This window comes from Triturus cristatus, chromosome 3_2 (genome assembly GCF_964204655.1).
Source record: "Triturus cristatus chromosome 3_2, aTriCri1.1, whole genome shotgun sequence".
In the NCBI taxonomy this organism is placed as follows: Eukaryota; Metazoa; Chordata; class Amphibia; order Caudata; family Salamandridae; genus Triturus; species Triturus cristatus.
In genome coordinates this window covers 929,035,794-929,061,304 of record NC_140584.1, presented here as the reverse complement: position 1 = coordinate 929,061,304, position 25,511 = coordinate 929,035,794, and the positions used below count along the sequence as shown (strand labels likewise).

Sequence of the window (25,511 nt, the reverse complement as noted above, 5' to 3'; positions counted from 1 at the left end):
TGAATTGCAGATCTTAGAAGTGAAAGTGCTTGATCTCTGCAACAAATCTTTAGCATTTCCAATATTATGGAGCGATAAGAATATGAACAGGCATACATTGCAGGTCAGTAGCTAATACCTCTTTCACCCACTTCTTAATCTCTTTTCAAAGATGGATCTGAACTTTTGCTAGGTCCATTTTTTCTTACAAAATACCACTTTACATGGATATCTTGCTTTCTATGCAGCCTTGATGCAGGTTCTACTGCTTGCCTTTTGTTGCAACAGGTAAACGTCCAGTAGAAAGAATGTAAGTATGGTAAGGTTTGGTCAGGCTCAAATAAAATGACAGGTAATGTTTTCAACCTACGTGCATAGTTCATTTTTTGCCTGCTTTTTTAACACAACTAGCTTTATGATGGCTACTCTCATCACAGTGGATAATGATGAGGATAGAATAGAAGGGTCATTGTTTGTAAGATGTTACGGTAGTATGCCTCTTCCTTTCAAATGTGTTCAGTGTTGGTATTGTGACATTTGGTGTTGCTGTTAGCAACAAGGCTGTTGAACTTACTACAGGTGGTAACAGCATTTCAAACTGCAGTGGCTTATAATGTTCCATCTCTCTATACCTACAGCTAATTGAGCGCCTTCTACAATTTTCGTGCAGTGCATTCCTTCACTGGCAGAAGTGCTGAAAAGGAATGTGTCAGATAAAGGAGGAGTTAGTGTTTTGTGTTGGGCACTTCGCTTTAAGGAAGCAAGGGGTAGCCAGGAAGATAGCCGCATAGATTTGCCATTACAATAATCCTATGCTGCCAAATATGCAGCATCAACTGATTCCGATGACCTAATTTAAAGCAGGCACAGAATCATTTGTGAACTCCAGGAACACTAGCATTTTGTCTACAGGGAGGCCATTTCAAACCAAATCTTATGAGCCATAGCATACTTTCCCAGCAGAAATACTGTTATTTAATGCAGCACTTGATATTTCCAGATTTCATGGTCAAGCGCATCAATCTACGTCAACAGTTAACATACCTTTTCTTCAACAGAGTATTAACGTGTCCACTGGTGGATGCCTTTATAGAGGTTTGGTCAAGCTCAGATGCCTTATACTTTCTTTACAGTCAAAGACATTTGCTGCAAAACCCCTTTCCAGAACATCCTGAAAGGTCTTAACAGCAACAGAAACTGGTCAGTAGTCTGGTCAGGTCAGAAAGGAAGGATGTGTAAACATCCATCTGAGATGGAATCATGTGTTTACCGCCTTCAAAGAAGAGCAGGTGTTCTCTTAACAGGTAAGCATTGTGGAACCTCAATTATTCTTGCTGTTTCCCGGAGTTTGTCGAGGTGGCTTGACTGTGTGGTTATTAGTCATTTTTTGAGATCAAGAAGTTTTTTTATGAGGAGCTTCCTGTTGTGATGGGTACATAGGATGGTCTTCAATTAATATCCTATTTGGAGAAAAAAAGAAAATAGGTCTCTTCTCTAGTTTGCACCTAGGGAAGTGACCCAATCAGCAAAACATCTATGCACCGAGATCAGTATCCTTTGAAATGTACATCAATGTTGTCTGTCTTGAATGCAAGATCCTCGATGTGAAATGTATTGGCATCCAATGCCCCTTCACCTCAGAAGCTTATGCCTTTTAACGCCTCTTATCTGAATGTTATACGAAGTGCAAAGATCGAAACGGGCAATTCACTTTTTCTTACTGTTCTTGGGAGGGGTCCAAGGTTGCCTCGGATGGCACCAATGGGGGCAATAAATTCCCCATAGCTTCTCCTTGGTCAAGGACCTATCTGTAGCATATTTTGAGGAGGCTGTGAAATATTTTCTGACGCAAGATGAGAATAACCTCCCGGTCCTTCACAGTTATCCTAGACATCAATAAATTTGTTTGCATACAAACAATTTCAAAGTGATATCTATAGAAGGTTAAGTTCGAAAACACATTGTTTTAAGCTGTTTTGTGAAAATAATTTCAAACAACTGATTTGTGAATAAATAATATTTAAATTGAGTAAATTACACTGATTTACAACTATAACAACATTTACTTCACCTTCTTATGTACTGCACTAACATTATGAAAACATGGTCACCAAACTCCGACAGCAAAGGGGAACAACATAAACAGGAGCTATGATGCCAATGCAGTAAAATGATCAAAATATTACCTTTTTAAGTACTTTCATCGCAAATATATTTCCAGTATGTGCTCCAGCTACTTTTCTCACTTGGAAAACCTACAAAAGACACAAATGTTATGCATCTCTAGAACCGAGGTCCATACAGCCCAACATCTAATGTTTAATATAAACATTCCACATTCACTATTCTAGACGCCTTTCCTACACACTTGCTATACAGAGGATACTGCACAATGGAAATATACACAATACAGACAATGAATTTGGTGTCACAGCAGCAGTCCGTTATCTGAGACCATCAAGCAGCATCAGCTGCAGCCAGGTTTGAAAACATTTGGAAGGAAGAAAAAACAATGTATGGCTTTTATTATAGCACAATGTACCATTGTGAGCAATAGTTAGTAGAGAGCAGTTTAGTGTACATGACGTTAGACACATTAGTGTTACACTAATGCAGATTTCGTCATCTGGATGTGGACAGAGGAAGATGTGGTGTCTTCAAGAAGAAGAAAAAAAAAAAAAGGGTGAAAATTGCAACATACTTCCTAGGGGCACATGGACCTGTTTACTTTCCTGAAAGTGGATGGGCCCAGACACATGGTAAAGTCACTGACACCCTTAACCAGAAATTAAGGGCATGATATACATAGGGTCTTTGAAGTTGCAGTGGTGTGCAAAATTAAAGACGTTGTCACCATAACAATGAAAGGGGCCCTTGCCCTTTACAAATTGCACTATAATACACCACGATCACAGATTGAACCAACACTTAGGTAGGTGGGTTTCCATTTGCAAAGTTGAAGCGGTCCATGACAAGCAGCTCCCACTTTGTGACTTTAGGCATCGAGGCAATAGAGACAAGTTCAGGGGACCACTGTATGCTTGTTCCTTCTGATGACCCACTGCATCATGCTTTCCTGTATGTAAATTGCACCTCCAGACTCCTTAGGAGGCACGAGCTGCAACATTTGAGTTTGGTAAATGCAGGCATAAAAGTCTGCGGTCTCTCGCAGGTCACTATCCCACGTTATGTTATTATAAACGAGGCAGTAGGTAGAAAAACAGCATCAGCAGTGCGACCAAAGAATAGCATATCAGGCTGCAACTGCTTCATCTTGCATCCCAGAGACCCTTCTCTAGCTCCATATAGTTAATAAAACTGAGGTATGGAATCCAGGTTGTTCCCAAGGCATTACAACCCTAGTTCCTTTCCATTACTAATTGGAACTAGTGTGTAGCTGTCTAGAATTTGAAGAAAACATGCCCAGTTTCATTTACACTTCAAATCTGGAAATTCCGGCAGGAAATGGGAAAACAGAAAACTTTCGAAAAAATAAAAGGTTGTAGTTTATTTAGGAGTGTGAACGTGATAGAAATAGCATCATGCAGATTTCTTACCTTGCCATAGCCACCTTTGCCCAGTACTCTAAGCAGCTCAAAGCATTCTGGCCTTATCTTTTCTGGACCTCTATTCACGCTGGTTTCGGATATCTCAAACTTTTCACAGTGCTCCATGTCGCTAAATAAAAGGCAAACATGCAACACATGTTTAATTTTCAAACCCAAAACTGACCAACCAAACCTATCACATGTATATCTAATTTTAGATTGGTTTACATTTTCTGCAACAAATACATTTTTGTCTACTGAATTTTATTTCAGCAATCTTTCATTTTAACATGTAGCTTGGTGAATTAAACCCTCCATGAGACTCTGCGACTAAAGAATTAGATTACTTGTTCAACACCACTGCCTCAAACTGGAAACTAATTTTGACAATAATGTTAACCTCATCTAGATAGTCTCTACCAGAAAAAGCTTTACCGAAGGTTACTTGTTCCTCTGATAAAGCCTTCTAGCCACAGATTCCTCACCATTTGAATAGTAACTAAAGCAGTACCTATTTAGAGGTGGGTGTGTGAATGTACTCAAACCAGAAAGTCCGACGGGACTGCGCAGGCAAAATGCCCTTCTCTGTGAAAGTGCCTGTCCAGATAATGATGACTCCTGAATGAACGGAAGAATGCCCATGTAGCAGTCTGGCAAATGACCAGGAGAGACTCTGCGTGCCAGCGCAGTTGTAGCTGCTTTGGCTGCGGCAGAATGAGCACCTAGTCCTTCCGGAGGCTGCTTTATTTGACAATGTGTAGCAGATCTTAATGCAAAGCACGATCCAATAGGAGATCATTCTATTTTGTACAGCCTTGTCTTTTTTGCTCCAGAGAATTTTTTCTTCTGATGAATAATTCTTTCTGCAGATTTGTTACCATCTGAATAGATTCCCCAAGCATTCCCCAGCCAGTGGGTGGGTGCATTGATGGTTACACAAAAATATCCCGATGGACTGAGCATGCAAAGTGCCCTTCCCTCCTCACATCTTGAGTCCAAGCATTGTTGCTAGCACAGGTGTGGAGGGAAGCCCAGGTTGGTTGCTTTACTGATATCGGTTACTGGCACTCCACTCGCTACTGCAAAAGTAAAAGACTTGGCTCTCGTGGAGTGAGCTTGAATACCTTCTGATGGTTCTTTGGGTACCAGAGCATAGCACATCTTGATGCACAGGATTATCCATCTTGATGGTGACCTCTTATGCACTGCCTTGCCTTTCATCTTCCCCACACATCCCAGAAAAAGTTGGACATTCAGTCTGAACTCAAGTGCTCTATCCATGTAAGAGCTGACCGCTCTCCTAAGGGTCAAGACAAAGTCTCTCTTCTTCCTTTGTTGGACATGAGGGCGGGAAGACGTTTGGTAGGTTGACAAATTGGCCTTGGTGGAAGGGGGTAAACCACCTTTGGCAGGAAAGGAGCCCTGGTTTTTAACACAAACTTATCTGAAAAGAAGTAGTTGAAAGGTGGTTTAACACTCAAAACCTGAAACTTACTAACACGAGTTGGGGATGTTATAGCGAACAGAAAGACTGTCTTGAGCATGAACACACCTAAAGGACAACTATGCAGTGGTTCAAATGGTGTACTCAAAAGGAACAATGTAAGAGCACATTTAAGTTCCCATCAAACCATAAAAAAGGGAGAAGGAGGAAACTTGTTTTTAAGCCCCTTTAAGAATAACAACTATGGGTGTAAAACAGGGCGACTGGTCATGCAAGTAGAGGAAAGTGGACAATTGGACAGTTTCCATTGCACACCCTTGCTGTACTAGCAAAAGGGAAAAATGTAGTATGTCCGACAGGTGGGCTTGAAGAGGGTCTTTCGAGTTGCCTATACCCCATCTGATGAATTTATCCCATCTATTTGAGTACACTGTCTTGGTGGAGTGTCTATGGACATAAATTGACATCTACCACTTCAGGGGTCAAGGATTAAGAACTCATGCCTGTTCAATCTCCAGGCATGTATGTGGAGGCTCTAGAGGCTGGCATGTAGAACCTGCCACTGCAACAGGAGGTTCTCCTGAGTGGCAAAGAGGTTGATTTGAAGAATCCCCCAAACTTGAATATGGTCTGGACTACCTCTGGTTGAAGACACCACTCGGGGTCAGCAAGATGAAGCAAAGGGAGACTGTCCGCTCTCAAGTTAGGCATTGCAGACAGGTGATCTGACAGGCCTAAGCCCAGAACCAGAGCTGCAGAGACATCCAACTGTACTACTCCCTTCTTGTTGATGAACCACATTGTGGTCATATTGTCTGTCCAGATCTAGACAGACTGTCTGAGAAGCGAGGAAGGCCTTGAGCGCCTGAAGTATCACCCATAATTGGAACAAATATGAAAGATCCAGTCTTCTGGTTAAAGTCCCATCCTTCACATGCACTCCCCACCCCGCAGAGGAGGCGTCTGTGATAATTGTTCTCATTGGAGGAGTGTGAAACTGCTTTCCTTGGGAGAGATTGCTGTCCACCCTCCACTACTTATAGATCCTCTGCAGTGTCACTGAAGATTTGGATACAGGATTGCAAATCTCCACTGTGACACCACCACCATCACCTTAATGAAGATTCAAGGGGCATAAATGACGGCAAACGAAAGAACCACAAACTGGTTGTGTTCGGATCTGACTGTGAAGCAAAGATACTTCCTGTGTGACTGCAAGGCAGGGTATGGACATAGGCATTCTATAGGTTGGCAGACACCATCTAGTCTTCCGCTTCAGAACCTGAGCTAGGACACCATTTTTATTTTTTTCTTATTGAGGAACCAGTTCAAAACGCGGACGTCTAGAGTAGGACGGAGACCACAGTTCTTTTTAAGGACCAGGAAGTGTTATGTCCCCAGGTTAGGCCCATGTAGCAAAGCTGCTCATTTCTTACATTGTCCTCTTTTTCACAATAACCTTTCTGACGGGAACTTTAGCACAAATTGGCATGCATGACAATATTGGATTAGTTTCTCTGATACTACTTTGTGTACACATCTAGCTTCTCACAACATTCTCATGAGGCCTCGGACATCATGTACAAGGACTCTTTGCACACGATTCTATCTTCATCCACGGGGCGACAGAGCTATCTACATATCCACAACATCGCTGATCTATAACGTACATTACAAGACTGCTTTCTATTATTAATAATGAGCATCTCGATAGATTAGCAGAGGAGGCCCTTCAGCTGACACCAAGGGTCCCTGCATACTGAGACTTCACCACGCACCGGTCTGACATCTCGTGAGTGGTGTCCAGCTCGTGACCAAGACGGGGTTTTTCATCCTCTCCCACCAGGTTATGGGGTTGGATCGTCCCTAGGGAAGATTCTTGGCTTGACAACTACACACACTCTAGGTACACTTAGAGTAGGGTTTGCATAGCAGGAGTACACCTTATTACTACCTTGTTTATATGCTTACATATATGCACTGTTTTAACACCATGGTAGAACTGTCTAATATTTACACTTTTGATGCTTGTAACAACTTTACTCTGTTTCGGTCTACTGATTATCGCAGCACATGTGTTCTATACAACAATAACGTTGGTTCAATAAATATTGAAAACATTCCACTGTGTATTCTGTATATTTCTCAGGGTTGTCATGCTCAGTGGTTGTCAGAAACCATTTGCTCCCTGGTATGGTTAGGGTGGCTTAAGGTGGCACTGTGGGATAGCTGGTCTTTAGGCCAACATATCCTGCAGGGGTGCCTAGAATCAGTCGAGGCACCTCATCTAACGTTTATGTTCTCCTAACAAATGCACGTGTCTTACGGATTAGTGGGAACTACACGACAGAAGTACCAGGAGTAGCATCCCCAGCTCTGTTCCTGCTCTGGAACCAACTCCACTGTGCTTTTTAGGAGTTAGAGCTGAACTTCCTGCTAAAAGACAAGAAGTTGATCAGGTGGACGTGTCTGTGAATAGAGAGGAATGGAAGGAGGGTTCTGTTGGAAGGGTAGGGTATACCCCCTTTACCCAATTTGTAAAAACCCAAAGACTGAAGTGATCATCCTCAGAGTTGTGGAAAGGACAACACACTTCCTTCAACCGCCTGTATGTTTGGACAAGGTACAACTAGGGTTACTTTCCTGTAGTGGCTGGTGAAAAGAAGGCAGCGGCTAGGGTAGAGGGTAGGTATGCGTACTTCCTTTTACGAAGCCTCTACACTGCTTATATAGGCGGGAGGGTTCACCTGTTGCTAATGGCTGTGTTGTTGGCAGCCCGAAAAGAAAAGCCTCAAATCTTACGAAGCAGGTAATCCGGCGTTTTTGTCTGGAGGCCAAATGATATTGCATTGGCTATGCGGTCTTTAAGCCTCTCTAATGCTGAATCAGCCTGCGTTCCGAAAAGGAGGGAGTCATCGAAAGGGTCATTGTATGAGGACCTCAGTGAGGATATTAGATTTTGTTTCAGTAGATGGAGGCAGGAAGACTAATCTCAGCTGCTCTTCTAAGAATTGAGTGATAGGAGGTAACTCCTGGTGGAGGGAGCCCAGTAGGTGATAAATGTTCCCACTCCCGGGGGTATCCAGTCCGCTGGCAAAGTTTGGTTCAGTATAGACAGGTCATCCCCACCATCATCATCGGCCCCAGGGTTATATTGAGGATCCAAGTGCAGAAGCAAAATCTACTTTCCTTTATTAACCTCTCTGCGTCTCTTCTGGAGGGATGCAGCAAGTGCACAAAAAGGCAGAGATTCTGGTGGAGTGGGTTAGAACGCCGGCAGAGTCGGTTCAATCACAGAAGACAGCAGGTGTGTAGGTGGGGGAATCATTTAGTGGGACAAGTGTTGTCTGCGGTGCCTGAGAAGTAATGGAATCCTGTCCCAAACTGATTAAGACCGGATGATCAATGATGGTGGTGTTGATCCCAATGGCTGGGGTGGCATTGGTGCCAGAGTCATGGTCCATGTATCTGGAGCTAAAGGCAGAAACTATAAGAAGGGCATTGAGTGGTACAGCATCAGTAATCCTCCATACAAAACAAAAAGTAATCACACTCTTGGGGCCAGTCAGCGATCCCAACGATGGGCCACAGATCTGCTGTAGATCAGGAATATGTCTGGATCTGTTTCAGAAGTGAGGAACTTAGGGCAAAGCTGACCGGGCAGGGGAATTAGAATAGGCACCGATGGCGTTAGTGTCTCCGGACCGGTGACTAGTCAGATGAAGTCGCAGGTGATAGATCCTCTACGAAGTCCTCAGTCATTGCTGGTCCGATGGTGATTGAGGTGAAGCAGGGGTTTTTGGCAACTTACTCTGGCAATAGATAGCGTCCAGACTCATGCCGCCTCTTTTCTTTGTGGTACTTTTTGGATAACTTCAATGAAATTGGTGAATCTGGTATCCTCAACTTGCGGTACCCTCTGCTTTCATCCGGCGTTCTCGCCGTAAACATCTTGGCCTCACTTTCTTTGACTGCCTTAGGATGTATCCTCTAACACTACTCGCAGGCCTTCCTGCTGTGATTGGATCCCAAACACCAAAGGCAGATCTCGTAAGAATCTGTGATAGACATCCGACTCTCACATTCAACATGATTTGAAACCAGACCACTTGGTAGGAGACACATTGGTTAAAAAAAAAAACTGCACCTTAAGAGAATTTTTTTTTTTTAAATAGTTCACTCCTGAGGAGATTGAGCGAGATCCGAACCACATCGATGGCATGTAAAGAGAAATGACGTCAGCACGCTGACAAAGGCAGTTTATAACTCCAGTTACGTCACATGGACACTCTATACAGCTCTGAAGTGGAGCCAGCCTCCTCTACCGGCATAGGAGAGACATTGAAGAGCTTTCGGATCCAGCCAGATACCTGGGATCTTCAGAATGTGAGGAATCTGCCGGTAGGAATAACCACCAGAAAAAAAGGATTACTTACTTGTAGAAGTAGTTTTCTACCTTAATAACCCCTCAATCCATAGGCTCTACATTATTTCACCATTTAATGGCTGAGTCTGATTTTTTTTTTCTTTTTTGAGTGAGCGTTGTCATCAACATTCTCCTTCCTTGATTGAAAATGTTTTACTCGCTTTCTGGTGACGGTGGGTAGGTTTCATTTGAATCTTGAAAGTTCTCCATCTGCAACATGAGTCCCAGAGGTAAGTAACCATTTTGCTATGAAGCGGTAATCTTTCTACTATTCACATGCTTTGCAAAGATTATATAGTGGTGTTCCCCAATTCTGCGGAAGGTTGGGTAAAAACAGTTTAGAATTGCAAACAAGTGTTCAAGTACTTTCTTTCCAACCTGCCCGTGCTTCTTTGTTTTCTTGAATATCCACACAGTAGTGTTTGGTGAAGGTATGCACAAAGGACCATGTGGCTGCCATGCACGTTACTGGTAGAGACATTACCTTTGAAGGAGAATGTCCATCCTTTTCTTGTGGAAAGAGATCTTGGTCTTTCCTGTCGTATTACTCCTGCTGCTGTGACACCTTTGTATAGTTTGGCCAATCAACCTTGAGATGTGTCCTTTGGAAACTGGTAAACCCTGGTTGAAGGGGCAATGGAAACTGAACTGATTGGTTTGGCTTTCTATACATAATACATCACTAATTTGACTCAAGTGTGTTAAGGGTGCATTCACTCTGATTTTGGTTGCTGGAAAAAGCTGGCAGTATTAAAGTCTGATTGATAAGGAAGTGTGAAATTACCTTTGGTAGAAAGTTTCGATTAATTCTCATCACCACTATACTTATGAATTTGAAGGTAGGGCTACTGTATTGGGAGTGATTAGAAATCACTCACCCTGGGTAAGGTTGTGATGGCCACTAGGAAGAAGTCTTTAGTGTAAGGAATTGCAGCCCTGCGTTACGCATAGGTTCAAAGGTTGGTTTCATAAGCTAAGCACAAGGTACAAATTCCACATTTGGATAGGGGCGGTCTGGGAATCTTAAGGCAATTGGTGCTTGGCCAGGGCTATTAAAAGTGCCTTTAGAGAGGCATAGGAGAGGCCCTTTTTAACGGCAGATATAATCGGTATTTCATGACTGTGGCATGGCTGGGAATCTACTACTGTGGAGCAACCATGTCTGAATATGATCCATTTAGCACAGTAGTACTTCCTTGCTGTCGGTCTCCTCGTTTCTTTCAGAACTTCCCTGGTTCATGCCAACAAAATGGTATCAGCTTTGGCTGTGGTAGAATGGGCATATATTCCTTTTGGAGGCTTCTTTTTGGCCAATGTGTTGCAGATCCTAATGCAAAGGACAATCCAATGGGAGACTTCTTTACAGATTTGCCTTTTTTCTTTACAGAGAACTCCACAAAGAGCTGATCGTCCTCCTGGAGGTATTTGGTACTATTAGCTTGGAGCTCTCTTGTGGTCCAAAGATGGAGTCTCACCTCCACAGAGGGGTAAGGCGGAGCATTAAACAATTGTAAGGTTATGTTTTGACCGATTTGGAATGGCGTCACAACTTTAGGCAAGAAAGATGCCGGTGTCCCCAAAACCAGTTTGACCGGCTAGAAGGTTTTATTTGGCGGGTTCCACGAAGAGCTTGCAGCTCATTCACACAACTCACAGAAGTTATGGCAACGAGGAACACTGTCTTGAGGGCGAGAAGATGCAAGGAACAGCTGTGAAGTGGCTCAAAAGGGAGAGACATCAGAAATGTAAGTACTAAGCTGAGGTCCCAGTGTGATATCACAAAGGGAGAGCAAGGAACCAAACTTTGCTTACCTTAAAAAAATAACCCACACACATAATGGAGACTTAAACAGTGAGGGCTGATCAGACAATGGCAAAAAGACCTAAGGAGTCGAAAGCTACCCTTTAATTGTGTCCGGAGCAAAGCCTTGTTGAGCTAGGGACAAAACCAACAAAATGTCCTATAACTTTGCCAGAGGCCTCCGGCATCAGATAACTATCTGCAGTGTATCGCACTAAGCCACAAACGTGTCTCAAAGACAGAAGTTTCAGTTTTTGTCGAGGGACTCCTGGCTGCCAAGATGACAACCCAGATGTCCCAAAGAAGGTCAAAGGTGTTCAGCTGCCGCGATTCAATCTCCAAGCATGAAGGTGGAGATTGTGAAGGCCTAGGCACAGGACCCTGCCCTGTTGCGGCAACAGCAGTTCCTCCTGGAGGGGCAGCCTGATTGGAGAACATACGCCTCAAGCCCAGGAGTTCTGGATCTGTCCTGAACTTGGGACATTAGTGCTATCTGCAAAAAGGGATACACAAGTCCCAAGTCTCACTCACAACAGAATATCTACATGAGAGAAACGCCTTGGAAATACCAACAAGCAGAAGTTCTTGGCAGTGGCAAAAACATTTAGGCAAATTTCTCCCATCTGGAAGAAGAGACCTTGCACCACCTCTTGGTGTAGCTGGCATTGGTGAACCGCTAGGCATCAATGGCAGAGTTAGTCCGTCCTGGCATTCAATGATCCTGCCAGGTGGCTCACCACCAGGAAAGCTCCTTCATGGTCCAGCCATTTCCCCTGTGACCACCACCCCCACTCCACTCCACCCCGTTTGCTGCAGTGCTACATGGCAGTGGGACTGTCCATGAACACCTGTACCAGCCTCCCTTTGATGGTCAGCAGTAAGGCTTTCAACATCAAGAGAATGACACTCCGCTCCAGAAGGTTGGTATGAAGCCGGGACTCTGCCAGAGACCTCTGATCTCCATCCCTCCCAAATGGCCACCGCCACCCCAGAACAGATGCATCGGTCACCAATGTCTGCTCTGGGACAGGAAGGAAGAGATCTGCCGCTGACCCAATCACAGTCCAGTAACCACTACTGCAGACCGTTTGCAGTCTCCTCCAAAATCTGAACTTGGTCAGCTTCACTGAAATCCAGGACAGAGGCTGAAAGATCAGGATCATAGCCCGAATGTCCTGAACTCTTTCCTGGGGAAAGACACGAAACTCAACCCGGTCCAGAACAGCTCCGATGAAGGGGAGCATCTGAGGAGCCAGGTGTAACATCACCACATTGATAGTGAACCCCAAAGAGGACAGGATGTTCTCCGCAGTCTGCAGGTGGTTGACGGCTAGCTGTTGTGAGCCCGCATTCAAAAGCCAAACGTCGAGGTAGTGGAAGACTGGCACCCTTGATCTCTGAAGGTCCTAAACGCCTGAAGGGAACTGGTGAGGCCAAAGGGGAGCACAGCAAACTGAAAATGTTCCTCTCACCATGAATCATAGGTAGCGCCGATGGGCTGAAAGGACAGAGATCTGATAATAGGCATCCTCAGGTCCAACGCTACCATCCAGTCTCAAGAATCAAGGGCAGACAAGGCCTGGACCCGGGTGAGCATTCTGATTTTTTTTCTCCGGGGAAAGGCATTGAGAGGGTGCAGATTTAGAACAGGCCAAAGGAGCACCAGGGAGTAGTGGGAATAACCAGCATGTGCTACTTCAGGCATTGGCACCCTCTTGACAGCGCCTATGGCTAAAAGGGCTTGTACTTCCTGCCACAAAATGGAGAGATGGTCCTCCATCAGTCGTTGAGGGACAGTGGGAGATGCAATGGAGAAGTGAAAAAAGGTAAGGCGTATCCTTTGTGTACAATCTGTAGGACCCACCTGTCTGATGTGATTGCTTGCCAGCCAGGTAAGAATCTGCGGGTTCTACCTCCTACTGGGTGACTGTGCCCCTGCAAGGACACGCTGAAGAGGCTTGGCAGGTGGGACGGTAGGCTGTGCGTCTCGCTGACCTTGGCCGTGGTCACCACACCTCCTAGCACAAAACTCCTGAGCTCCCTGTGGGGTTTGGATGGGTTGGCAGTAATGAATGCAGCGGCCAAAGCCGTGGAAGAACAGTAGAACTGTTGCCGTTATTAAAGCAATGCTGGAAGAAAGGTCCAGAGAGTGAGCGGCGACCTTTCTATCCTTAAACCACTCAGGAGCGGTATCCCCTTTGTCCCACCCAACAGGCGAGTCCCATCGAAGGGCATGTCCATCAGAGAGAACTAGACATTGCCAGAGAACCCAACTGATTTGCCACACTGGTGCCTATGGAATAGGTGATGTCCAAGCAACAAATACTGAACTTGGCAGCCTCACGACCATCTTGAATTACCCAAGATAGTACAGGGAGAAGGTCTCTGGGGACACCACGGAGGACTAGTCCCACTGAATCCCCAAGGGCATGCGAGTAATGTCCCAACAAACAGCTGGTATTAACAGCTTGGAGGACAAAGCTGGACGGAGAGAAAAAGACATTAGTTGAATGCCACTCACTTCGATTCGTCATCAGGTAGAGTGGTGGGAAATGTGTTTGAGCAGCTGTGTAAAGCCTGTAGCACTAAGCTTTCGCCCAAGGAGTGCAGCGAAAGAAAAGCTGGGTCACCAGGAGCAGTAAGATGGTTGTATAAGGTTTCCAACTCTGCCCTTGTACTCTCCTGGCAGTGCTTCAACAACTTTGCCTTCACTAGGCAACCGTCTAGATAAGAGGAAAAAACTGATTCTTATTCCCCTAACATGCACTGCTCCTGCATCTAGGCATTTTATGAACATCCATAGGGAGGATTTTATCCACAAATGTAACTGTGAATTGGTAATTTATATGGTCTATGATGAATGTCACAAACTTGGTATCTTTCATTGGTACGTGGAGGTAGGAGTCTGAGCTCCATTGTTGCCATATACTCCTCTCTGCAGACACAGGATAAACTCCTGCTGAGTAGTCATTGGATACTTATGCACTCTGATGAACCTGTTGAGGGCCCGAGGTGCAAAAATGAGTATGATGGACTTGTCCAGTTCTGGGTCGAGAAAGAAGACCTAGCAAATTTTGTTGTTCCTCTTTCTCTATCTGGAACCATTTATACTGTTCTTTTCCCCAGCAAATCTGCCACTTCTAGCCTGAGGTGCAGTAGATCTTATTTGCTGAATGTTCTTGGCTTGGTGTTGGGTAGTAGTTTTCAACATTACTATTGGACCTGGCCCCCTTTGCAGGCTCATCCACATTTTCTTTTTGCCTTCACCCCTCTAGTTTTCTGAACCCGTTTTTGTTGGCCGTTAGGACTGTGCACTTTCCAACTGCTAACCAGCGCTTAAGTGCTTGCGCCCTCTCCTTTAAACATGATAAAATTGGCACATTTAATTTACTTACAAGTCCCTAGCAAAAAGGTACTACAGGTACCCAGGGCCTGCAATCAAATGCTGCTAGTGAGCCTGCAGCACATATTGTGCCACTCACTTGAGGAGTCTGAAAACATGTCTCAGGCCTGCCATTGCAGCCTATGTGTGCAGTTTTAAACTACCATTTTTATTTTTTAAATAAACTTTTTATTATGGTTGTCATCAGGGCACAAATAAATCAGGTATTTTGTCCAAATATTGAGAGCATTATATCCAAACATCTGTGATTTTACGATAATTGGCGTATGAGTATGACACATATCACAACAAAAGACAACAGTCCATGTATTACATTCCCAACTCCCCGTCATTTTCATTGTCAGATTCCCCCTCCGCCCTTATTTCTGGTGGTTCACAGATGTATCCCCTGTACTTATTCCAAGCCCCCCAAACCTTGCTCCATTTCTTAGGGCAGCCTCGATTAATAAATACTGCTTTTTCGGCCACCATGGCAGCATCAAGATCCCCACACCAGGCGGTGAGCGATGGCGACTCTCTTACACCCCACCTTTGTGCGAGGTTGCGCTTCGCCATCATTATCCCCAGTGTGGCCCATTCCTGTGCTGGGCGTGAAAAATCATTCAGCTCCAATACATTTAGTATACATCTCCTAGGTTCGGGAGCTAATTACACCTCCACCGTCTGTGATATGGTCCTTATCACTTTTACCCAGTACTCTATTAGCCTGGGGCACTCCCACACAGTAAATTGTTCACTAGTTTTCGGTATGTAAGGGAAGTAACTCGCTTATACATACAGTCTATCCTCCAGAGGGGTAGCCTCAGGAACCTCGGTGCCAGGGCCGCCTGCAACGCATGCCTTATCTGCAGGTATCTAAAGCTCTCAGAGGGTGCCAGTTCATATTGCGCTTGAAGGTGTTCAAATGTAGTGACTCCCCCCCCCCCCTTATGCCACATATCGCCCACCGTTGATATTCCAATTGCGTCCCACTTGTAAAAGCCCTTGCAATGCCGCAATCCACTGAGCCATTGCGTAACCCACAAAGGGGTGAGTTGGGTTATCGTTCCCTTCCATCCTAATTTAGCATGTGCTTCATGCCATAGGTTGACAGTCTGCCTTGTGGGTCCGAGTAGCACTGGTGTACGCTTCCTGTTATAAAGTGCAGACATCATGCCATCAACCCCAAGCCCATGTCTATCTGCCTTGAAAGCGGGATCCGCCTGTGGAGCGTGGATCCACTGACTGATTACCTTCAATTGGGCCACCCAGTAATACAGCTGTATGTCGGGCAGTGCGATGCCTCCGTCGTACCACCCTTTAGTTAGTTTGCGCTGTGCTATGCGTGCAGGTTTGTTCCCCCACAGCAGCCCTGCAACCTGAGCCGCAAGTTTTTTAAAGTAGGTAGGTGGTACTGAGTACGGTGTATTTTCGAGTGCATACAAGAATCGAGGCAGCGCCATCATTTTAAAAAGCGCTGCCTTCCCCAACAATGTCAGGGGCAGCGCCCCCCAATGAGTAGCATCTCTTTTTAAACGTTAAACGTTTAACAAATTCGTCAGGGTTCGCCGTGATGTAAATATCTAGATACTTGAATGCGTCCACCGAGATCTGCAGTGGGCAGTCTTCTGGAAGTTGCGGCGGCGGGCCCTGGAGCACAAAAAGTATCGACTTGGACCAATTTATAGTGTATCCTGATGCCCGACCAAACTGGTCACATATTTAGGAGTACCAGTATGGATCGCCTAGGAGAGGTCAAATAAAGTAAAACGTCATCCGCATACAGCGAGATGCGGTCTTCCCATTCTGCCGTCCAGCTCAGGCCTCGGATAATGGGCTCCCACCTGATCAATGCCGCTAGTGGCTCCAATACCAGTGCAAACAATAACGGCGACAGCGGGCAGCCTTGACGCGTGCCCCGGGACAGTGGGAAGTCATGGGATATATGCCCATTACCAGCCACGTGGGCCAGCGGCTTTGTGTAGAGAAGACGTACCCATGCACAGAACTTTGGGCCAAAGCCCAAATGCGCCAGTACCGCGAACAAGAAGGGCCATTCCACCATATTAAACGCCATACGGTCGTCCAACGACAGAATTACTGCTGGCTCTTGAATATAAGATATGAAGGCCATCACTCCGTGCAAACGCCTCAAGTTCAGTGCTGTGTTCCTATTAGGCATAAATCCGGACTGGTCCGGGTGAACCAGGGTTGTGAGGTGCAGGGTAAGCCTGAGCGCAAGGACCTTTGCTAGTATTTTAGCTTCAGCATTGATTAAGGAAATGGGGCGATAGGAAGCACAGTCTTCCGGGGGTTTCACAGGTTTTGGAATCGTCACCACTGTGGCCAGGCGCTGATCCTGCGGGAGTTCGCCTGTCTTCAGACTGTCGCAGTACATATTTAGCAGGTGTGGGGCCACTGTCCCCGGATACCATTAGGTCCTATTGCTCTCCCAGATTGTAAGGAGCCAATCGCTGCCTGTAGCTCGTCGGTCGTCAGGTCCGCCTCTAGTGTAAGGGCCATTTCCGGTGTAAGTTTGGGCATTGCAATATCCTCGACATAGGTCAATGCCTCTTCCACTGACATTTCCGACAGCGATGTGTACACCTGCTGGAAATGTTGTGCCAGCATGTGTACTATGGCACGTGGGTCTGTTTCTTTTAAATTATGTCTCGTTTGAAGCTGCACTATTTCTGTCACGCTCCCTTTTATCGAGCCACGCCAGAAGCTTCCCGGCTTTATCGCCAGTCTCATATATCTTATGTCTCGTAGCCGAAAGTCTAGTCACCTCCCCCAGATGTTCCCTATGCAGTTGCTGTTGGAGGCGTAAGCTTTGGGCAGTGGCGGGAGTTGGATTTTGAGAATGTTGAGCGTCAGCCTTCTGTATTTCTGATTCTATAGCAGTGAGTTCCTGCTACTGTTCTCACCTTTATCCTGTTATAGAGGAGATGGCCTGCACTTTGAGTATGGTCTTATAGGCCTCCCATAGGTTGGTCGCAGAGAGGACCGACGCAACATTTTCTTGGAAGTAGTGTTGTGTCGTGGTGAGCATAGATTTCATGATCTTGGGAACCAGTAAGTATCCAGGGAGAATGGGGAAAATTCGCCGCTGTCCCCCCAGGTGATACGTGTACGTTAAGATAATTGGTGAATGGTCTGAAATACCCCTAGGTCGAATTTCAATTATGTCCACATGTTTGAGGCTTTCTGGGGATGCGAGAAAGTAGTCTATTTTAGACAAGTTGTTATGTACCCCTGATTGAAAAGTGAATTGGCGCGCCATGGGATGTCGATGCCGCCAGACGTCCGTAAGCCCAAGTGCCACTATAAAGCTCCATAGGTGTGACCCTTCCGAAGTCTGCTCCCTCACAGAGTGTCGGTCGACGGCCCCATCCACCACGGCATTAAAGTCTCCCCCAATCAGTAGTTCTCCCTCCGGGAGAACGAGGAGGAAGTCACCAAGGGCCGGAAGCGTAACTGCGGGGGAACATATACTGATACTATATTGATAGGGTGTCCTTCCCACTGACCTACCAGAGCCGCAAAGCGGCCGCCCGCGTCAGTCTTTGTTCTATGTATTATGAGTGGTGACTGTTTTTGTACTAAGATACCCACCCCTCTGACCCCCGACGAGAACTCCGAGTGGGCAACCATCCTGAACCCCCACCTGTCTAACGCCCGACATGCAGTACCAGCGAGGTGCGTCTCTTGCAACATGACCACAGCCGGGGAACTTAGTTTAAGACATTGCAATACCAAACCTCTTAATTTTATCCCCGAGGCTGTGTACATTCCACGTAATTAGTGATAGGGTCTTCACCTGTGTGGTAGAGATCCGCCCTCACTCAGCTGGCTGCGAGTGTGGTGTTGCTATAATTGTTGGAATGTGCAATCATTAGAACAGATTCACGTGAGCAGTGCTATTGCCAACCCTCATTTGAAAATGTGTCATACCCGAGTGCCTGCGCATAAAATGCTAACAAAAGAAAACCTAACCATAACAACGTACCCATACCCTCCAACCCCCTCCCTGCCTCCCTGCTAGACGGACTTAAAACTATCCGCCACCCCAACTTTGCAGAGCGTTTCATGCCCAATCCCTGTAACAGTACTTGCGTTTCTGGGGTGAGAAGTCTGAGGAACGCCGTAGTCTATCCCCTCCTTGAAGACCATTGTTCTTTCAAACCTTACTGCAGCTGCATTTGCGGATCCCGGCCCACCCTCCCATCAGATGTGGACGATCACAAGAATCGGATACCATCCGGTGGCGTGTCCATTACTTCGCTATTATCTCCCCCTGATTCGGTCCTTGCCGATCTTCGTGATCCGTGTGAGCCATGGTCCCCTCTCTCAGTCTTCAACCTCCGAGCTGTGCGTGTTGTCTTCTTCCCGCGCTCGTCCGTGATCCCTGGGGTCCTCCTCCACCCGTCGCTGCTGCTGGTGCCTCTCCGACTGCTTGTGTCCGTCCATTCGTCGCCACCCCTCGAGCCAGTCATGGGCCTCTTCAGGATGATCATAAAACCAAGTTTTGCCATCGGCTACGACTCGCAACTTCGCTGGGAATGGCAGAGAATAGCATGGAATAGGTAATTTCTCTGCGCCGAAGATCCTTTTCGATCTCCAAGAAGCTCCTGCGACGTTTGGTAACTGCAGCTGTGAAGTCCGGAAAAAAGGAGACCACAGAGTTTTGGATGCGAAGCGGCGGGGCCACTCTCACTGTTTGCAGTATGGCATCCCGGTCACGGAAATTGAAAATTCGGGCCAGTACAGGCCTGAGAGGCGCCCCTGGCTTAGGCTTGCCGCCTGGCATCCTGTGCGCCCTTTCAACCGAGAAAAAGGTGGATGGCCCCCTCGGCTGGAGTCTTGTCTTAATGAGTTCCTAAACATATAGGTCCATGGCCGGGCCCCCTTCACTCTCGGGAATGCACGTAATTCGGACGTTATTTCGGCGAGAGCGCCCTTCCTGGTCGTCCAGCTTTGCCTCCATTATTTTATTTTCGGCCTCCAGGTGGTTAACTTCTTGAAGCAATGTGGCCGTGTCCCTAACCAGGGTTTTCGTTATTTGATCCACTTCCGTGACCCTTGCGGTCATTTTCTGGAAATCAGCCCGCAGGAAAGATATATCCGTAGAAATGGTGCCCACTGTGGATTGCACCGGAGTGAGAGCGGCCATAATGTCATCGAGCGTTACTTTATTCGCTCCCCCGTTGTCCGGTGCTTTTTCTTGCGAGTCTCTGCGGTCCGGCAGAGCCGGTGATTCCTTTGCGTAGGCATATTTGTCCAGTTACCCCTGGGTGTTCGTGCACGGGCCCCTGACCCCCATAGTTGCTTGGGAAACTCTACCTCGGTCAGTAGTCGCCGCCGCCAGCCGCGGGGTTTTCCTTCCCCACGCGGCCTGTCGGGTTTCCCGCCGTCAAGTCACCCGATATGCGTTGAGGCAGAGGGCCACACCGTCCACAAACACGCGGGTCCCGGGGGCCACCACACTCAGCCGATCGACCACCACCAGCTACCCCGGGTATGTAAGCAGTCAGCACATAGGTAGCAGTGAGCCCATCCAATAATCCCCAGTGCAGTGGGGCAGGTCTACAACCGGCTCCAGGCGCCAATTTGGTCAGCTCCTCCAGGCGCCAGCGTCCCCTGGCGTGGTTCTAGTAATGGCGGCGGAAGGCTGCCCCGGGCCGCACCGTTTTCCCCTGGTGCCGTCTTTCAGAGCCCACGATCATTCGGGTGGCTCCCATCAGGAGGTTCAGGGCAGTTGGGGCTGTGTCCCTCAGAGAATGAGCATCTGCAGCTAGGGCTCCCTGGTAGTGGAGGGCCTGGTCCCCGCCGGGCTCTCCAGTCCTCACCCAGCACTGGGTGGGCGCTCTCACCTCTCCCCCGCGGTCCGCTCCTCACCGTCAGCTGTTTCCGGAGCTCGGACCAGAGTCAATCCCGGGCGGGCAGCGACTCACCGCAGATCCCAGCAGCAGCCGGCAACAAGACCGCCCGGCTCCACAGTCGCGTCGCTGCTTGATCAATAGCCTGCATCTCCGGCAGTCCCCCAATGATCACCCCACCGTGCCGAAGCCTTGCGGTGGGGGGGAGGGTGGGGGAGAATCAGAGGGACATCAGTACGTCGTCCGCCGCCGTTAGTGGTGGCCGCTGAGTCCGCCAAAGGCGCCCCTCAAGCCAACAGTAGAGTTCCATCCGCCGGATCTGACATTCAGGCCAGTCCCCCAGCTTCGACTGCACATCTAGGCCGCCCTGCGTCATCCGATCTCACTGGCGCTCCGGCCGCGGCTCACGCCCAGAGGCTGGACCGATCGGGACTCCGGTGTTTTCTGTCCGTGTTGGTGGTCTTCAGGGTGCGATTTGTGCGCGGATTATGTGGCAGATTGTTCGGGGAAGCAACTCTGTCCCCGGTGCTCTTCTAGCCTGCGGCCATCGTGATCAGCAGCAAGCCACGCCCCCAAACTACCCTTTTGACCTGGAAAAAACATTGTCAGGCCTAAACTTACCTTTTCAATCCATATGTCACTCCAAGGGTAGGCCCTAAACAGTCAATAGAGCAGGGTGAGTTTATTTAAAAACACTGGACATGTACTTCTAGGTTTTACATGTCCTGGGGGTTAAACTCTCTAAAATTTGGTTTTCACTATTGAAAGGCCTACCTCTCCAATAGGATAACATAGGGTTACCTTATTACATTTAACAAGTGATAACTTTTATTTGGGGTCAAGTAGGAATCTTGTGCTTGGTGTCTGATGAATTTTAATTTAAAACTTTCTTTAATGGGTAAGTCGGATTTTAAGTCACAAATTTGAAAATGGCAAATTCAGAAAGTTGGCCTTTTCCTACCCCAACCATTTGGTGTCGGCAGTCCTGTGTCACACGACTAGGTGTAGTTGGCCTTTGTGTATTCCACACAATCTATATAAGGTGTGCCCTTCTGCCAAAGGACCATCTTCCCTGTTCGAGGTCTGCGCCCTGCTGTGTGAGAAGGAAGACTGGACCTGTGCCTTTCATTCCAGGAAGTAGCAACTCCAGCATACTAACCTGTTCAGATCAACAAGGACACAAGAGGCTCCAAAGGCCCCCCAGCAACTACCCAGTCGACCTGCTGTACTGGACCTGCCTAGATTTGCAACTGAACCTGCCTGAGCCTTACTGGCCTCCAAGTTCCTCATCTCAAAGAGATGCAGCTCTGGTCCTGGACCCTTGGTGTAGCATCAGTAGAGTCCTTCTAAAAGAAATAGAGAAATTCTGAAGATTCGTGCTTTTTGCGGCTATGCCAAGTTCTTGCCACCTGCGCTGATCTCCAAAATTAAGCTTCAGTGCATCAGACTTTGTACTACAGCAACCGGCAACGCAAGATCTGCATTTCGCGCTACAGCATCGACAACCCCGCGAGTGACAGCCAACTTTTTCCACAAGCTCCTCCACCCTCAGTGGTCTGGTAAGGTTCCTTGGACTCCCCCACCCCCTTCTGTAGGACCTTGAGAAGCTTTAAAAGCCCCCTCCAACTGTCCACTGCACCTGCTGGCCTATCGGCTAATCTGGGCACACCATGCCTGAAGCCAAACTGGGCATATTGAGGTAGCAAGGGGTTCTAGAGGTACAGTCGGAGAGGTCCACGGTGGGTAGAGAAGGCAGGCTTCAGTGGCGGACACCTGAGGCAGCTTCTGCAGCCTCAAAGGGCTTTGGCTTCAACAGCTGCAGCCACTACAGGACCCACCTGCCTCTGACTTGCTTCTACTGGCTCCTCTGCATTTCCACTTGCTGCATCTGCTCCAGGTATGATCCACATAGGTTTGTGATCAGCAAATGTGACAAGATAAAAACAAAATGTATAAGCCTGTTTACCGAAGGCAAGAATTCAAGGAAGATTACAGTAATCAGGCTATTCTCCACAGGGGAGACTAACTCAAGCTGGACAGCCTAAAAAAATAAAGCCCGCAACTGGAAAGCACGCAACAACGAGTTATAAAGCACAAAGCTAATGGTAAACAATGTGCAGAATGCATTCCAGAGGAAGCTTTCAGAATGTCCCCAAGACGTCTTAAGCAAACCAGACAGCTGCACAGTTGAGTATGCTTCTACTGAAATTCCTCTGTGTGCTTCAAAATACCCCATGTGAGGTCCAGACTGGGTTTTTTGTTCAGTAGCTGATGTGACAAGGCATGCTGTCGAAGTGAGGCACACCGAGGACTGGTTGGACATCTCCCATACAGAAAACCCCTTGGAGTCAGGAATTGCCCTTCCAGACCTGCAATAATATTTCATGGGTGACAGCTACAAGTGATCAATGACTGGGCCTTTTCCACCCAAGAGGAACCATCCATGATGGCTGACAGAAGGTCTATGGACCCGGAGAGAGATGTCTGGCAACTACATTGCGAACAAGGGATGCCGTGATTACCGGCCCCTACGGCCATGGTGTTCAAGATATGGGACAAGGCTACTAAGACTTGGGTTGGAAAGGTAAACTGACACTGGAGCCCATACTAAGGGACTCTGATATATTGAAGGGACTATGCAACATGGAGGACCAGATAAAATGGGACTTACAGGGTATATCTAAGGTGGGTGACATCTGGCGAGTGAGATAATTATCTTCTCCAAATTACAACAATAATATAAGCTGACAGGAAGCAAATACCTCCGATATCGACAACTATGATATCTCTTGCAAAGACATGTGGAGCTGCTACAGCAAGCGTCGGACGAGACAACACTGGAATACATGGTTCTAGGGGCCACCTTGAACAGTCACCAGCATCCCAACTATATTCCACTCTCTCACATAGCAGTCTCCCTCCAATAGACAGCCTTAGGGATAAGTGGGAGAGAGACCTTGGTAGGCTAGAAGACCACGACTGGGGAACAGGCTTGCTGCTACACTTGTGAGGTAACCATACCGGCAGGATTCCAACTGATAATACTCCAGAGTATATTTCAAGAGGAACAAATTGTTCCACATGGGAAGAATTGACACTAATCTCTGTTTAAAGGGATGCCAGCAAAGAGGCCCTCTGGTACACACAATCTAGGGCTTCCCTAGGATTTAAGACTAGTGGGGAAAAGTGAGCCGAAGATTATCTGCAGCCCTAGATATTATGCTGGACCTTAGAACACAGCCGATAACCCGGTACATATGTAACAAGCACTAGACTGCTATAATCTTCTATTTTGTAACGTTGCTTTGATGGTGGCAAGACCAGATGTGATCAAAAAATGTGGGCAGGCCAGGGTTCAGACTATATACGCTTAGGAATACAACCTAGACTGGTGCATGAGGGCAGAATTACTTGCTTATTATGGCACAAGACTCCTTGAGAAAGTTCGAGAAAATATGGGCTCTCTGAAGAAATGTCGAGGATGTTATTCCAGAGTGGAAAGCAGAGGGGAGGACACCAGATCAGAGGGTGGAAACAGGGGGCCCAACCGCATGCCAACCAGAGTTAAGGGAAGGCTGTTCGACGCCATCGCTATTGTAACTAGACCGATTTGCCTAGCACACGTAGTTTGTGGATAAGTGGATGTTATTGCACCTGTTTTAGTATTAAAACTCAATAAAGGGTTGTTTTAACTGGTCTTATACAACTGATTTATGGTACTGAAGACAACAGTCCACCCTACACCGTTATTACACCCAATGAACAGCCACTTAACAGGATTTTCTTTTGTGCACTCCTTATTGACCAAATTGGGCTGGTTGGACCTATGATCAAACCATTCTTCATCAGTGAAATTAACCCTTGTATTGAGGGGACTAAATTACTGGTGATATACATAACAGATGTTATGAAACCACAAAAACAGGCATTTAGTAAATCAATATGGGTTTCAAGAAAGGTACCTGGTCATTAAGAAAAAGCATTTTGAACTAAAACAGGGGCTTTTCTAACAAAGAATGCGGTGCTAAAAAACTGCCATGGAAAATGTGCCGTTTCTGTAATGATACAGTGCAATAATTTTTTGGGTGTTATTATTGTGCATATAGCAATCTTGAAAGACCATGGTTGGCATCAATACAGATGTCAGCATCAATCGGATGAAGTAGGGATGCTTTATTGTATAAAAAAAGTATTCCAGCTGTTTTGCCATGGTATTTCAATTCAATTTTATTTACTGTATGGTTAATAAAAACCTTTACAAATAGTTTAAAAGCACTAGCGTGTAGATCGATCAGTTTAAAACAACAAAACTGTAATAAAATCATGCAGGGTACCTAGGATGGAGATGCAAATCAGTTTTGCTTCTCTAGTCGGGAATAACACAGAGCATATAACAAGGTAAATCCTTTCAGAAAGGTATAGATATTAAAACCAGCAAGAAATGCATAAAATTAAACCAGCTTTACACAAAGTGTTTTAAACAATGCGTAACTTCGCAATCCACAGGCCTAGGTGTGAGCTGGTCAGCTACACAGGAACAGGTAACAAGAAATCTCCTGCTCAAGGACTTGCCACATACAGTCCATTCAGAATATTTTCAAGCAGATGAGTGCAAAGAGAGCTACAAGACAATAGGTAAAACAGGGCAGTTTTGCATGGAGGTTGTTACAGGGATTCTGCGCAAACACAGAACTATATGTAGCATTATGGGACCTTTGTATATAGGGACTGAGTCATCCTCACAGAGACACAAACAAGCTTAAAATATTTAACTAACGTGCTCTAATATGCAGTATACGTGCCACAATAAGCAGAAAAAAAGCATAACACAAATACGGTCAGCATAAAAAGTAATCCGTAGATCTTAAAAGGAGCAGTCATAGTGAGAGACCGAGTAGCCTAACCTCCCTCCCCTTGCACAGACGCAGGATGATTATATATTAGAAGATCTCCGGGTGTTATCTGCAGACTACGTACCTCAGTCTATAGATAATTCTACATCATAGGTGCTTTCATGCTCTGCTCCCTGGAAAGGTCCCTCTCCAAGTGTCT

The 25,511-nt window shown here is 46.6% G+C and overlaps 1 protein-coding gene across 1 annotated transcript in view; it reads right to left on the bottom strand.

Annotated features, from left to right (window-relative positions):
* RPS6KB1 (ribosomal protein S6 kinase B1) overlaps window positions 1-25,511 on the bottom strand; it is a 526,632-nt gene that overhangs the window by 351,904 nt on the left and 149,217 nt on the right. The window contains exons 3-4 of the mRNA XM_085649414.1: window positions 3,537-3,657; window positions 2,166-2,234 (exon numbers count right to left, since the gene is read on the bottom strand). Coding sequence (XP_085505540.1) covers window positions 2,166-2,234; window positions 3,537-3,657 — 190 coding nt within the window. The remainder of the gene's footprint in view (window positions 1-2,165; window positions 2,235-3,536; window positions 3,658-25,511) is intronic.